General features: G+C 47.8%; 1 protein-coding gene across 6 annotated transcripts in view; it reads right to left on the reverse strand.

The window, feature by feature from the left end:
• Window positions 1-6605, reverse strand: part of TFDP1 (transcription factor Dp-1) — a 41399-nt gene extending 34794 nt beyond the window's left edge. The window contains exons 1-2 of one of the 6 annotated variants that reach the window (XM_081047204.1): window positions 6460-6605; window positions 5348-5422 (exon numbers count right to left, since the gene is read on the reverse strand). In XM_081047204.1, coding sequence (XP_080903330.1) covers window positions 5348-5359 — 12 coding nt within the window. In that variant the 5' untranslated portion in view covers window positions 5360-5422; window positions 6460-6605. Of the gene's footprint in view, window positions 1-5347; window positions 5423-6136 lie in introns of all 6 variants that reach the window. The other 5 variants (XM_081047202.1, XM_081047205.1, XM_081047203.1 and 2 more) reach the window with 5 other exon arrangements.
• Window positions 6606-15754: the final 9149 nt, after the last annotated feature.

Below are 15754 nucleotides of genomic sequence, written 5' to 3' on the forward strand. Positions count from 1 at the left end.
AATTAATCTGTAACTTTCTGCTTTCTAAAACCATCTCAGAGTTTCTCCAATTTCATTCTGTGTAGAAAAAAATTAATTCTGAAACATGAAAAGCCTGTTGTAAAAACAAGGAGACCATCATAGACTTCTCTGTTTAAACCCAAGTGGGTTACATTTACTACCTTCGTAATCGCAAATGTGAAATTGTTTTCTTTATGAGGGCAGGCAAAAAAAAAGGCTGTACTAAATGACTGAATTAGCGTGTGTTCCCAGAACCCACTTCATCAAAGACTGGAGGAAACAGCACGTTATTGCTATACCAGGCTTATTTCTTCAGCCCTGAATTTCATCATCGAGGTCTAGGTCTGTAAAATGATACTCAGGACATGTATTTTTAGATAAGCTCATTAGTCTCCTATTGGTATTAAACCAGGCCTCATTATAGCATCCCTCAAAAGCACAGATAGGATGCATTTTTCTTTGTTCTCCCTCTCTCAATATAATCTAGGGATTTTTCCATAAACTCCCAGAACACAAGGAGACTCACAGAGCAGCTGTCAAACCTGAGGCCTATGGACTCTGAACAGGAACTTAACACGGCCACCCTTGCTGCCAGCTGTCCCAGCACTGCCCCCAGCCAGAAACCAGGTTGTGATTCCAGGCATCTTCCTCCCCCAGGACGTCCTCTGGCCAAGTGCACGGGCCAAGCGGCCTCTTGTCTGTGTCAGGACTCAGCGGCTGCACCAGGATAAATCCCTGCTCTCACGCCTGAAGCGTGGAGAGGTGCGGCCTGGGGATACCCACCAGTCGGCTCACCCATGACTCGACGTCTCCCCGCAAAAGCACCGCTGTAATTTTACAAATCAACTGTCTACCTCCCTGTTCTTGACAAACCTCACGGTATTGGACAAGGACGAGCACACGATCTTCCCAGTGGGGATGGAGGCAATGCCATGCTCTTCCTCCTCCTTTCCGGGGCCGTGAAGAACTCCGAGACTGGGAGCTGGATGGAGACGCAGACTCCGCCTGTGACCTTGAGAAAGTACGTGACGCTCTGTGGCCCACACTCCCTCACCCAGTGCCCCTTCCAGCTCAGCTCTAAAAGAACTATGGCTGCTACACAGGTCCTTTACCTCGTAACTGCAATTTTCCAAATGCTAATAGCACCGAAAGGCTCGTAGGAGGCTAGAGATTGGGACAAGATGGTGGGAGGGGGCCAGCGCAAACCAGGACACACGTCCACGCACACACACGGTGTGCACGCACGCAGGTCAGATGCCTGCCACTTTCCACCTCACACAACTGCACTCCTTAACACAATGAGTAGGTGTCTAACAACTATCTTGTTTCTATTTCCTCTGAAGTTTACTTTTACCTTAGGAGCCTTCTTCAGTGCTAAAAAATGGGATTGCATTCTCAGCCAAGACAAACCTTCCCAATCAGGACCCGTGGTTGGCACAAGTCACATACCTAGTTCTTTAAGTCAATAAGCAATCAAGTACATTTTTCACCTGTCCGGGCGACAAGACCGCGTGATAGATGGAGCAGACCCACGGCTGGAGCAGAGATCACGCAGTTCCAGCGCAGTGACTGAAACGCCTGCTGCCTGTCCTCTGACCTGCCTCGATTCTCTCTACAGCAACTGTGGAAGGACATTCCAAACCGCACATCTAAGGGTGGTCCCTGAGCTTTGGCTATGAGTATAAAGGGACAGGCTGAGCATGGCCAGGGAGTCCCCTCATAGACATGACGGTCACCAGGTCCCGGAGAGCAGCGATGAAGACCCCAGGGAAGTTTAGTGACTGAATGGTAGTTCTCTTCCAGGCTGTACTGACCCCCCAGGGTGTCACCAAATTCAAGGAAGGGGGGCCTCATGGGCTGTCTCAGGACTGAGGAAAGGACTGTTGTCACTGTGTAAGCCAGTCCCCACAACAAGAAAATTCTTGCCCAAAATACCAATAGCAGACAGTAATTCTCTTACACTTCTGGAACAACCCCCAAAACTGTAGTTAGTGGTCCCTGTGGGGAGTGACTGCACTCGGGGCCTTTGTAACTTCCACGCTGTGCTTCTGTACCGCTGCGTCTTCCTTTCTCTGCTTCCTCCCCCTCCACACCATGGATGAATAGTGAATTTGAACTTTTACCATTTGAATGGTTCACCTTGAGTGTACACCAACTTAACTCAAATAAATGAATGCTGAAGGTAAGAGCGAAGGCACTGATCACCTGTGCCCATTCCTCTCTCTGCTGCCAGGCCAGGCTGCTGGCTTCACCCCCGACAGGCAAGAGAGGGCATCCCGGGTCCATGAGCAGCCTGGGCTTCCACCCTCTCACCACAACTCCTCAGGCGCCATCTCCCTTCTCTGTGTGACCAGAGCAAAACCAGAGAAGCAGGAGGACAAACAGGGACTCACCCTGAGGGCACCTCAAGGCAGCCCACTCATTCCTGCCATTTTACATGCACACCCTAGCACACTTCCAGACAAAGAGACACGCTTTTAAAATGAAGTGTTAACTATTAATCATCGAGGATTCAGGCCTATTTTCATAGATTGCAGGAAAATGGATGGGGGGAGTTAATTTATTTGTGTCCTAGAAAGAGAAGACATAAGGTATTGGGGCCAGAGCACACACATGGGGTCCCCAGGCCCATGCTCTTCCCCGATCCGCACACACCCACCTTGGTCTCTTCCTCATCCTCTGATTTCAGGGAAAACGGCACTGTTTCCGAGACAGGTCCCCAACCCCAAGCCGACAACAGCCATCTCCCATGCACTGCAAGCTTCATGAGAAGCTCACCATTAGGCACAGGTGCTCAACAAATAGCAAACAACAGATGAATGGAAAAAAGCAGCACAGGCTATCATTATTTCAGGCCTTTCCCCCTGACCCCACAGACCAAGAACTGAGGTAGAGGGAATGCATACAGGAGCCAGCAGGTCTAGAGCTCTCATCTGAGATGCATGTACAATAGGATGAGCAAAAAGTTCCAAGTCTTTCCGAAAGACTAGATAACACTGGGCCCCTCGGACCAAAGACACTGGTTAGCCTGCGACAGCTGTCTATATCCAGACAAATGCCCACCTGTCAGGAGGACGGCCATCGCTGCCCTCCAACCGGCAACGCCTCTGCAGGCCTCTCCAGCCCAGCGCACCTGCCCTCTCCCTCAATGGATGGCTCCTGACCTTTAAAACCCACCAGCCCACAGCCCCTCACCCCCAGTCAACGGGCTTGCTCCTGTCCACCCATTTCCCTGGCTGAACCCTAAAACCTGCTGGTCTCCCTGCACCTCCACACGAGGTAAGAAACTGCCATACCATTTCCCCTCATCCTCCTCACCAAAATCTGCCAGGCTGACCCCTCAGTGGTCCCTAAGTTTGTCCTCCACTATAACCCCCAAAACCTAACTCCAGCCCCCTCTAGTTTCCCTGGGTCCCAATAGCCTCCCATGAAACCCCCAGAGCTCTGCAAAGATGGGGTCCCAGCCCACCCCACTTTAACCTGAGAGGCTCGGCTTCCACCTGTGCTATGGGCCTTGATCTTACACCTACGAAAAATTGTAGCGCTACGGCTTCAATTAATGGCTGCTGCTTTCCCCTCCAACACTGGCTGCCAAAGTCATCTTTCCAAACTCACATGTCACTCCCCTACTTAAAAAAGATAAGGTACCTAGAGAAAAGGCTGAAGTAAAGTAAATCCCTTTACTGGCCACAATCTCCATTTCCAGCGTGACCCACCAGTCCCGGGGAAACGTGGTTCCAGAGGCTCCTGGCATCAGCCAGCTCTAGGGACAGGGAAGGCTACTTACCTCACCGTAGGCCATTTCTCGGCCTAGACTACCCACTATCACCACAGCACCCACAACCCAACCTCATCAGCTCCAGGGGAACCACCGTGCCATTCAGCCAGTAGGCGGCCCACAGCTGCCCCCGCACTTTGCAGGGGCTGCTTCTCCAGAAGTGAATGTCGGAAAAGGTTGTTTACCAAGCCCTTCTTCCTGCAACCAGATGGCAGTGGCCTCTATCTGTCTTTACATCCCCCAGAGGCCAGCAGGGAATCAAAGAGAGCTTCTCAAACACAGAGTCACTCCCTCTCCTCTAGTTGGTTAATAAAAAAAGGGCAAGTAAATTTGATTGCCTGAAACACACAACCCCAGAACTGCACTCTAACAGAGGCCTGGGGTAGAGCAGCACCCTCTTAAAGATCCCTAAGTATTCTGCTGTGAGCACATACTACCCATCTTGCCCCTTTGGTGCATATGTGCCAGAGAACAGGATGTGGCCATCAACAAATGCAATTAGACATGATAAAATCAACCTAATATTATATACGGATTATGACTTGAACTTAAAACACACCACACAGGGTGCAATTGGGTGTTCATACAGTCTCTACCAAATGAAACCCAGCACTGGCAAGACAGGAGCAAATGTGAGTGTAGGGTGCTCACAGTCAGACTTTTTAGAGAATACTAAAACCACTGAACTGATGGAAAGGCATAAAGCCTCTATTCTTTGGTTACAGACATATTTTTACTACCTCTAGTTGTTTCAGGCAGATGCAGTTTCTCTGAGCTACATTTCCAGCTCTGTGCAATTAATAAGGAAATAAATAAACAGCCTCTCCTCACTAAGGCTTTACAGAACAATGCATTCTGAGAAACACTAAAGGACAGAACTGGGGTTTCCGTGACTTTAAGTGATATTACAAAATGTGGTAAGAACTACATAACCAATAAAATAGTCTACGTTTTTAGACCTAACAGCCTATTTCTTGGAACAAGTTAAAAAAATTGTTCACTATACTCTAGTGTTTCATGACAAACACAAAGCAAGCTAAAGTAGGGTTCGTCACATTCCATTAACCACCAAGTTTTTTCCTGAGAAAAAAAAAGTGGCCAAAACAAGCACTCAGCACTTTCTCCATCAAAGCTGAATTAACTTCCTACACTCTCCACAAACCAGGTGCTCAAGGTCATTCTGCACACGACCAGCCACCCTGGTCCCCGCCCCATCTCTCACCCAACTCAGTGTGTTCTTCAGTAAAGATATTAAAAATTGTAAATCAATACCCTCTGAAAAGATGAAGAAAAAGTCAGCGATACCATTTAAGCCTCAACGCAGTGTTTGTCACCTGGTGTTTAAGACTGAAAACCCAGCTGCTGAAGCAAATCACACCCATTTCCATAAAAGCTATTATCAATAGATTTCTTTTATCTTTTTCCTCTTTATCCTATTTCATGTGCTTTAAAAGTCTGAAAATAAACAGTACTGTAGTTGGTGTCGTCCTTCTGAAATAAAATGGGAAAACCACCAAGAGTGTAGTGCTAGGCAAACATCTGTCTGTAAAACCAAGCAAACATACTTACATCTTTTGCCATGTTACCAGATCCGTGAAATCGATGCTATAAATGTTCACCCTCCAGAGAAGAAAAATGATTTTTCTGGTAAAGAGGGAAGGAAAAACAAGAAATAAGTAGAATAAAATCAGAAGTTAACATCAACATTTCCCCCAGTACCCCCAGCAATCTGACTGCCCCTCCAGGCAGCAGGCACCTTCCATTCCAAACCCACACTCCATCCTCGAAGCGCAGCTGGCACCCCCCCCCCTCCCGGGATTTTAAGTCATCTCAGCGAAGGGAAATGCATCCAACAACAGGATGCCCAGCCTGGCTCCTGCAGACCCCTGTCCTCCCCGATGCCCACACAAAGGCCCGGCACCCGGTCGGGCCTGGCACCCAGCCTGCGCCCGCGCAACCTGGGCGCAACGAGGGACACCCGGCTACCCCCGCCCCAGGCGCAGCCCCGCTGTCCCTGCGCAAACGCGCACCCCAAGGAGCGCCTCGGTCCCGCTGGGTCGCTCCCCTCGCCCACCCGCCGGCCGGTAACTCTGACAGGTGGGCTTCCGGGGTCCGGCCTCCGGCCTGTCACTAGGCCGCGACCGCCTGGTCGCGAGCGCCTCCCGCGCGCCGGAACCGGCAGTCGGGCGGGCCAAGTCCGGGGCAGCGCCGCCCCCGCGCACCGCGGACCCCCAGACCCCGTGCGCACCGGGGGACCCCGACCCCCGCCCGGTGCAGACGCGGTGCTGCTGCTCCGCCTGAAGGCCACCTGCAGGCCCCGAGGGGGACCCGGGACCCCCGACCCCACGGCCGAGTCACCTGGGAGCCCCCGACGGCGGCGCCCAGGACCAGGGGCAGGAGGCCGGGGAGCCGGGAGGGGCGCGCGCACGCGGCGGGGAAGGAGGACGGGGACCAGTGGGCGCCCCGCGTGCCCGCGCCCCTCCCGGGACCCTAGCCCTGCCAGCCCCCTGCCTGCCGCACCTGGCTGGCGGTGGGCGCACGGACACGCGGGGGTGGGCACGAGGGCGCGGGCGCGGACACGGACGCGCGGGCTCGGACACGCGGACACAGAGACGTGGGCAGTCCCGGCGCGCGCTCCGGCCCAGGGTCCTGCCCTGCGAGGCGCCGGGCGCGGGGCTCACCCTGCCGAGCGGGCGTCGGGCGGCGTGACGTGCGCGGCGCGGTGACGTGGGGGGCGGCCCGGCTCCCGCAGCGCGCCTGCGCGCGTTTTCGCGCCTTCGGCTCCCTCTTCCTCCTCCTCCCGCCCGGGCGGCCCGCGCTGGACTCCGAGGGGGATGGGCTGTGCGTGTGCGCGTCTGCGTGCGCGCCGAGCAGGGATTGGCGCCAGTGCGCGGCGGTGCGCGCGCGGGGAAGAAAAGCCGGTGGGACGTGCACGTGTGCGCACACGGGGGACAGGCTGGAGTGTGTGTGTGCAATTGTGCGCACATGTGAGACGGGCCAGGGGTTGTGCACACGGAGGAGGGGAGCCTCGTGTGTGCACCTGTGAATATGCGCACACAGATGAGTGGGAGGCTGGCTGTGTGTGTGCGCAGGTGTACATGCACATGTGCACGTAAAGAAGAGAGGTGGCCAGGTGTGCGCACAAAGGCAGAAGTGAACAGATTTTGTGGGCACAGGTATTATGGGCACACACGGCGGAGAGGGGGCTGCTCTGTGCACCTGCAGATGTGCACCCGTGAGGGATGAAGGGGGCTGTGTGGACACGTGGAGGAAAGTTCAGGTGTGTGCACACACGAGTGTATGTGTACTCGAGGAGAAAGGCTGTGCACGTGGGTGTGTTTGGGTGAGTGCATGTGTATGTGATGTGCGCGAGGGAGGCAGGCTGCCCGTGAATGTGCAGGTGCGTGGAAGGTACGATGCGTGCGTTTGCAGTGCAGAGCCCTGTCCACCTGTGCTCTCCTGCCCCTGCTGGACTTGCAGCCTCCACACCAACGCCTGGCTTGTGCCCAGATGATGGTCCTTCATGTAGTACAGAGGTAAACAGGGCAGCAAGGTTGTTCCTGATCACTGCGTGGGCCTGGAGGACCCTTAGCCCATGTGACTAGTGTCCCCCGGAGCCCACAGCCCCCAGAGGATGAAGCCCCAGGGGCCAGACCTGGGACAAGTCCAAAGTTCAGGGCTGCCACAGGCTGTGGTGTGCAGTGAGCCCGGGCATAATTAGTATCTCAGAGGACTTGAGCACAGAGCAAAGACCTCTCTGCGTTACACCCCACCTAGCATGGTTTCACAATTTAACCACTTTTATGCTGATCACACCCATTCCGGCTTCTAATGCACCACTTAACGGTTAACACCTTAATTAACGTTGGTTTCTTGAAGACAGCAAAAATCTTCCCATTCTGCTCATTAGCGTACAATGGGCACGTAGAGAAACATGGATGGTGGGCTGACAGGGTTGAATAGAAGGCTTAGAGAGGGAAAGCCCTACACATCCTGTAGTCAGAACACCTTACTTCTCTGCTTGGTGAACTGTATTCAGCTCCAACCATGATATCCGAACCTACATTCCTGCGTTTTATTCCTTCAGTGGTATGTTTCTAGCTCCACTTTCTTTCAAAGGTATTCTTTATTTTGACTCTTTCGAATATTCACCCCCAGATAATAGCTGGAAGCCCTCCTTCTAGTCCTTGGACCCAAGTGTACATGGCAGCCAGCCTCTTTGTGAGAACTGGGGGCTCAGAATTAAGAAATGGAGGATTTAGAGTACAAATCTTAAACTTCTCCCTATGGATTCAAGATTCTAGTCATTTGGCAGTGTTTACACAGGATAACTATATCTAATATTTAAAAAAATCTGCACAAAAATCACTAATGAAATATTCTGAACTCACAAGAGCTACTACAGCAATGAAAGCTTGTTGAGTCTGGTTTAGTTGGGAAACAGGCAAAGAGTTGTTCCTTTGGCTTCTCTATAGTCAAATATCCCACAAAACCCTGTTTCTGTGTTAAAAGATAACAAAATTCTAAAATGTTTCGTAGAAGATCCAAATATTTTTACCCACTGCCTCGCCTTGAAATCTCTGGATTGAATTGCAGAAGTGCAGCTTTCTTGATGAGTATTGGTCCCAAAGCCCCCTGTATTCATCTAATCCTGCCATTTCCAATTCATATTTGGGGGCTGGGTCCATGATCAGGGAGCATAACTTAGTGAGGCTTTCATTTGCGTGTTGACTTGATCCACTTCCTAGGCAATGGTATTCAGCCCTGTATCATTGTCCAGGAAATAACGTGAAAATTGTTCTGGTCCATCTTAGAAGAAAGAGATTGGGTCCTTCCCAGTAAAAGTCCTCATCTCCCAACAATATTCCTCATCTTTGTGTGTCTGCTCTGTTGAGTCTCAGAGAGTGATCCAAATTTATACTCCCAGCCCCTACCCCCATTAAACTGTCCTTTAAAGAGAGAATTTTCTAATCCCTTGAAATTTTTTATTCTAAATGTGTTTGTTAAATATGCAATTTGTCTTTGGTTTCCTCCTCAATGACACTGGTGTTTTCTCCAGCCATTCCTGTTTTCCACCTTCTTGGGTTACTGTGGCAATGGTGTGGGAAGATGGAGGGGGACAAGGGCTCATGGAACTTCCAGCGGGGGGTGGGGGGGAATGTTCCTGGATATATGAACAAGAGACATTTTCTTCTTGGGTAAAATATAAATAAAGGCATCTTTAGAAAATTTTTTTTGTGTATCATAAAAAACTAATTCATAGAAAACTAATTTGTGTGTATCATAAAACATAAGCAAATCAGTGTATTTGGCTCAACCTCAAGATAAATCCCCTGGGCCTCTCCCTAAAGAAATCACCATTTCTAAGCCTCGTCTACAGAGAAAGTCTGCAGCCCCCATCCTGCTACCTAGACATGAAGACATCTTTAATTCTTTTACTTCTCGTTACATCATGAGTCCTTTTGAAAATTTCTGGTCAAATCCTTCTCTTGGACGGAGGGTCAGTCGACCCTCTTGTATTTTATGCTCTTAATATTAGTCTTAAAGACTTGTACAATCACTTACAAGCTGAAGCCACTGTGCTTTGAAAAGGGCCCCTTAGATCTGACAAATTTTAGATTACAGCATCCAATATACTCAAATTGCTCTTACGAGTCTTGTTTACTACTTGGACACTTTTTGTTTGCTTTTCATCTGTAATGTTCTCTGGCTTTTGCAATGAAAGAAATCTGTTTCATTTCTTTGTCATTTAGCTCCACAATTCTAAAGTGTTCCTTCTATGTGACTTCACATTGTCCTGACTAAAATAATATCCAGATTATTTTCTGTGGAATCCTACAGTGTAAAATTGAGAGATCCCTTTTCTCCTTATATCATTTCCTTCCTCAATTGAATCAATTTACCATCAGCCAGGAGTGAAAGCAGTACCAGGGACCTACAGCACAAGTGCAAGATACTTGACTTTCTGTACAACTGATTGCCTTTAGTCATTTCTCTGCTACCTGTCCACGTATTTTACAAATTCAGAGAAGAACCTTAGAGCCCACCTGAAGCTGAGATGAAGGGAAGTCAAATGACGTTGGATAAGTAACCTTGGCCTCTCTGATGCTCAGATTCCTTTATTTTTTGAGAAATAAGTAGATAAAAACATAGTTCTTTGATAAGAAGATAAACCACAATTTCAAAAGTTTACCTTTCCTGCATTCCTCACTCAGGAAGCATTTTTGAGCTCCAAATACGTGCCAGATAGTACTCTGTGTGCTGATACTATACAGATTAATAAAATAGAGGATTGCTCAGAGTCAAACAGGAGAGACAGATTCACAGACAAATATGACATGAGGAGACAAGACTATACCAGGAAAGAGAAATATGGAAGCACAGAACTAGATTACAGCAACTATTTTCCTCTACAGGCAGAAGGGAGGGCTTCACAGAGAAGGTGACGTTTAGATGCGCTGTGACCCGCTGAGAATATATATGTGTGTGTGTGTGTGTGTGTGTGTGTGCATGTGCACACTTGTGAGTGTGTGTGTGTGCACAAGCAGACAAGGACATGTCCTGGAAAATGCTTGTAGCTGCTTACATCTCTGTCTTAATCAGCTTGGGCTGCCATAACAAAACACCATAGACTGGGTGACTAATAAACAACAGAAATTTATTTCTCACAGTTCTGGAGACTGGAAGTTCAAGAACGGTGCCAACATGGTCAGGTTCCAGTGAGGATCCTCTCCCTAAATTGCAGATGGCCACCTTCTCATTTTATCCTCATAGGGCAGGGAGAGCAAGTTAGCTCCTGGCCTCTTATACAGGCACTAATCCTACTCTCAGGACTCCACCCTCGTGACCCAATTACCTCCCAAAGGACTCGCCTCCAAAGAACACCCTAGGAGAGGAAAACTAATTTTCCCCAGGTTCTAAATTCTTGGCTGGGGCCTCTGTAACAAAAGACAGACTAACAAGAGAAAAACAGAAGTTGAACATGTATATGCATGGGAGATATCCAGGGGAAAAATGAGTAACTCTCAGAGGTGGCTTAGAATTCAAGCTTAAATACCATCTTCGGCTAATGAAGAAAGAAAAGATGAGGGGGAGGCCAATTCTGCGGAGGTGACAGGGGAAAGCATGGTAAACAAAAGTAAGGTTTGTTATGTATATAACAAACCCTACCTCTTACATTGATAAAAGTTTCTTGTGATTTAGTCATCTATCTCCTCCTGGTACAGAGAGGGAGACACCCTGACAGATTTCCTTTACAAAAGGATAACTTCAACTCCGTTTCTAGAGCTTCTCCTGCCTTTCAAAATAGACCTATGCCAAAGAGGACGATTTGGGGATGGCGTATTCTGCCACCCTTCAGGAACTGCATTGGGGATTAGATTTCAACATATGAATTTTGAGGGGCTGTAAACATTCAGACCGTAACAGTCCTGTTGGCTTAGCCAGGAGCCACACATGGTTCTAAGGGATGCCAGAAATGTAGCCATTATTCTGGGTCCTATAGCTACCTACGCATTTGAAGGTCTGTAAAAGGGCGGAGAGCAGATATTGGGGGACAATTGGCAGTTTGTTCCAAATGATAAAGAGAGATTTGTGTTTCAGAGAAATAAGCCCCATGATGGTAGGAAGAAGAGATTGGAGAAAGACACGATCTGAGGCAGGATACAAGTTAGAAGGTGAAGAGTCAGGCTGCAGGCTGCAGGGGTTGCCTTTGGCCAGCACACACCGGGAAGGAGCCACAGAACCGGGGTTTGACTGAGTGAGGTCCAGGCTCAGAGCAACACCAGCAAGGGCTGAGGAAGCCAGGCTGCCCAGCGCCAGACACCAAAGCACAGACAGTGCCTCGGAGGCTAGAATAGTTCTACATTGGGCCAATGGGAAATACTGCTCCAGAGTCCAAGTCCTGAGTGGGAGGCTCCGAATGAGAGTGCTTCCTCCTATTCTCCAGCTTCTGCTGGCGGTGCCTCTTGGGCTTCCAGGGTAGGAGGAGGCATCTGCCTCTTGCCAACACGTAATGAGGGCAGATTTCCTAAACATAAGGAGTTGCTTCAGATACTAACAGCCTCCAAAATGTAAGTGTTTGCTACAGAAAGCTTCGCTAGGGGATCTGAGGGATCCCTAAGGTGTGATGGTAGGGAAAGGCAGGGGTCAAACCCAAGAGCCCAAATTCACAGGATTTGGAATGGATGGTGCTGGATGAGGAGAAGAAAGAGTCGGGTGTGATCAGCTGAGGCAGAGAGGACAGGAAAGTGTTGGGAAAGTGTTACTGACAGTTGAGTTCCAAGTTGCGGAGGAATGTGAAAGTGAGACATCAATAAACCGTACAAAGTGCAAGACTGACACTCGGACAAGCTCAGGGTTAAAGGTGTGCCTGTAGCATGGGCAGTATATAGATACTGGGGCACTCTGGGAATGGGAGTCGTGAGGAGAGAGCACTGAGAGAGAAAAGAGGTGAAGACTGAGGGCAAAACTCCACAGCTCAGTGCTAAGATCATTTCTAAGAGGAACACAGAGGCTACACTCCCAAGGAAGAACACTGTGCTATTATTCTGGTTGCTGCCCCATCCCATCCATTCCCTGAACGCTCTGCCCTTCCCTCCACCCATCCCTGACCTCCAGGAACTGCGTCCCTTGGCTGGTGCTGTCCACTAGGATTCAGCCAATGGGAGTTACCGGGAAGAAGAGACAGCAGGAGGGAGAGGATGGGCTTTGTTATCCTCTTCCTACCTGGCCACAAGACCTGCTCTATCCACAGCTCCTGGGGGTGGGAGGCGGGGCTCCCTTCCACAACTCTTGCTCTCCTCGGGTCTCTATGCTGTGCTTCCTCCTGTGTCCCCCAGACTTGGTTTGGGCTGAGTAAAGGCTTCCTGGAGGTTCTCCTCACCTCCTGCTGGAGTCGTTCGCCCTGCCCACACCTCTACACTCGTGCCCTCAGCACTCTGTATAAACAAAGCCTTTGAGTGTCATCTAGTCCTGCCAAGACCACCACTGATTCAAACTCTAAATATAAAAAGTGGTCGCTCATGATATGGATCAATTGATTTACAGAACCAAGAAAGGTTGTTTCAAATAAGAAGAAGGGATCACCAGTGTCAAATGTGTTACAAGGATCAAGTAGAATGAAAGGTGAAGAGAGGTCATTCCATTTGGCAATGAGATAATTGCGATATTTAGGAGAGCAGTTTCCATAGTGTAGAGGGGCAAAGGGTAGGGAGTATTTACTGAAGGAGGGCATGGGGAATGAGGGCGCTGCAGGTGAGGCAGCAAGCAGGTCTGGCCGGAAAAGGGTGGTGCCTGGAGCTGCAGGGGGGAAAAGCAGTGTGGAGGTGAAGGGTTTGGGGGAGATGAAGAACCTGAGTGTTTTGTAGGCTGAGAGGAAGTTACTAAAGAGAAAGAGATGGAAGAAGAAAGAAGGCATGACTGATGGGACTAGGACATAGGAGAGGCGGAAAGAGACAGGCTGAGAGAGCTAAACTGAGAAAGTCTGAAAAAGAAACATGTATTCTGAGATCAGTGGGAAAGATAAGGGCAAGTCTAATTATGTTTTCTTTCACATAAACTATGAAATTTCTCTAAAATTTCCATATACACAATTATAGGGAAACTTCTCATTGCTTCTTTCCTCCTTCCACTTTCTAAACCCTCTAACACGACAGACAGCTACTTTGTCTCCAAATGAAGGTTTGCCATTCTATGATGAGCACACAAATCCCTTTGGGGGAAATCATTAAAAATCTTGGTTTCATGGCTACCTTCATATGCCGTTGGTGGGAGTATTAATTAGCGCAACTGCCCAGTAAGGCAACTGGGTAATAAGATTAATCCTTAAAATGTCATTTGCTACACTGATCATGAACTCATGACTCTGTGACAAACCAGCTCCTCCCCACATATCCTCTAGCTCAGGAAATGAACAATGTGCAGCTAGTTGTTCATACTAGACACTTAGAAGACAAATAAATACCTCCCTTGTCCTTGGCTAACTAAAACCAATCGCCAATTTGAAATATCGTGAATTCCTCTACTTTTTTCCATCACCTTGGCCAAGTCCCCCTCCTCTTCATTGAGGGCTATAAAAATAAATCCTGTCTCTTCTCCCTTCCTCCAATCTTGTCCTACTCTAATATCTCATCTATTCAGCAGCCAGAGTGATGTTTTAAAAATGGAAAATAGATCATACTACTTCCTGTTTAAAATTCTTCCGTGGACTGACCTGCTTCAAGGTTGATGAAAAACTAGGGGGCACTGAGATAAAAAGACTCCAAGACCTGTTCTCTAATGCGATATCTCACAAAGTTAGGCAATGTTTCCAGGGACCCAATTCTGGAGAATGTTCCATGTGCACTTGAGGACAATGTATAGTCTGCTGTTGTTGGGTGGAGTAGTTTGTCCATGTCAGTTACGTTCAGTTTGCCCACAGTGCTGTGCAAGGCCTCTGTCCTTGTTGACCTTCTGCCTGGGTCTCCTACCTACGATTTAAAGTCTCTTATATTATTGTCGAGTTGCATGTAAGTGGACCAATGCCGTTCAAGCCCATATTGTTCAAGGGTCAACTGTATATATTTATACTTGTTCTATCTTCTTGGTGAATGCACCCTTTTATCATTATTACAAAAGACAAAGAAAGACATTATATTGTCAGCGTTATTATTATTATATAATGTCCTTCTCTGTCCCTAGTAACAATCTTTTTATTTAAAGTCTATTTTGTCTGATATTAGTATAACCACCCTGTTCTCTTTCGGTTACTAATTGCATGTACAATCTTTTTCCATCCTTTCACTTTCAACCTATGTGTGTCCTTATATCAAGAGTGAGTTTTTTGCAATTGTCTCGTTAGGGAGACCACCTCAGGGAAGATGTAGATGCCTGATCACTGCACTGGACACCTGAAGCTGAAGCTGAACAATAATGAATGTCAACTGCAATTTTACATATATATGTATACACTTACAAGAAGTGGAGTACAGCATTAGGAATAGAGACAGTGGAAATGTATTGGCTGTGTGCAATGTGAGAGGGGTAGTGGATGGGGGGAGGGCGGTTAACACAGTGTGAGGGATATAAATGATAAATGTCTAACTATTACTTTGTTTTGTGCACCTGAAACTAATAATAATAAAAAGTTCTGGGGAAAAAAAGAGTGAGTCTTTTGTAGACAGCATATAGTTGGATCCTGCTTTTTATCCATTCTGCCAATCTCTGTCTTTTGATAGGGGAGTTTCACCATTCACATATTTATACATTATTTGCTCAGTAACATAGATATATAACTACTTTTGTGCACTTGTCTTTTAAATAACGCAGGAAATAAAAAGTAGAGCTACAAACCAAAAATAGAATCATACTGGCTTTTATATTTTCCCAATCAATGAACCTACATTAACACATCATGACCATAGTTTACAGTAGGGCTCACTCTTGGTGGTGTACATTCTATGCTTTTGACAAATGTATAATGACAAGTATCCACCATTACAGAATCACACAGAATAGTTTCACTGCTCTAAAAATCCTCTGTTCTCCATCTCTTCATCCTCCCTCCCCACTAGCCCTTGGCAACCACAGATCTTTTTATCCTCTCTATGGTTTTGCTTTTTCCAGAATGTCATACACTTGGAATAACACAGTATGTACGAGGTCTGACAATTAAGTTCACGAACTTGCTGCAACGATGTTGCTACACTTTTTTGATATCAGAGGGACGTAATAACAAGTGGGGGAAAGAAGGAGGAGGGACACACACTAGAATGGGGCTAATTAATTTATTTCTTTAGTATCTAAGTAATTTATTTAGTAATATGCGGTAGCAAAAGACAAAGGCAATTAAGAGAATATGTTAATGTCAGAAACTAAAGGTGGTTAAGACTAAACTATATACATTGATAACAATGTCATGTCAGAGGAGTACACATACTTGTAAGTTTAATAGAGTTCAACATATGTTCACTATTGATCAAAAATTACTTGGCTAAA

This window comes from Rhinolophus hipposideros (assembly GCF_964194185.1).
Source record: "Rhinolophus hipposideros genome assembly, chromosome: 4".
Taxonomy (NCBI): Eukaryota; Metazoa; Chordata; class Mammalia; order Chiroptera; family Rhinolophidae; genus Rhinolophus; species Rhinolophus hipposideros.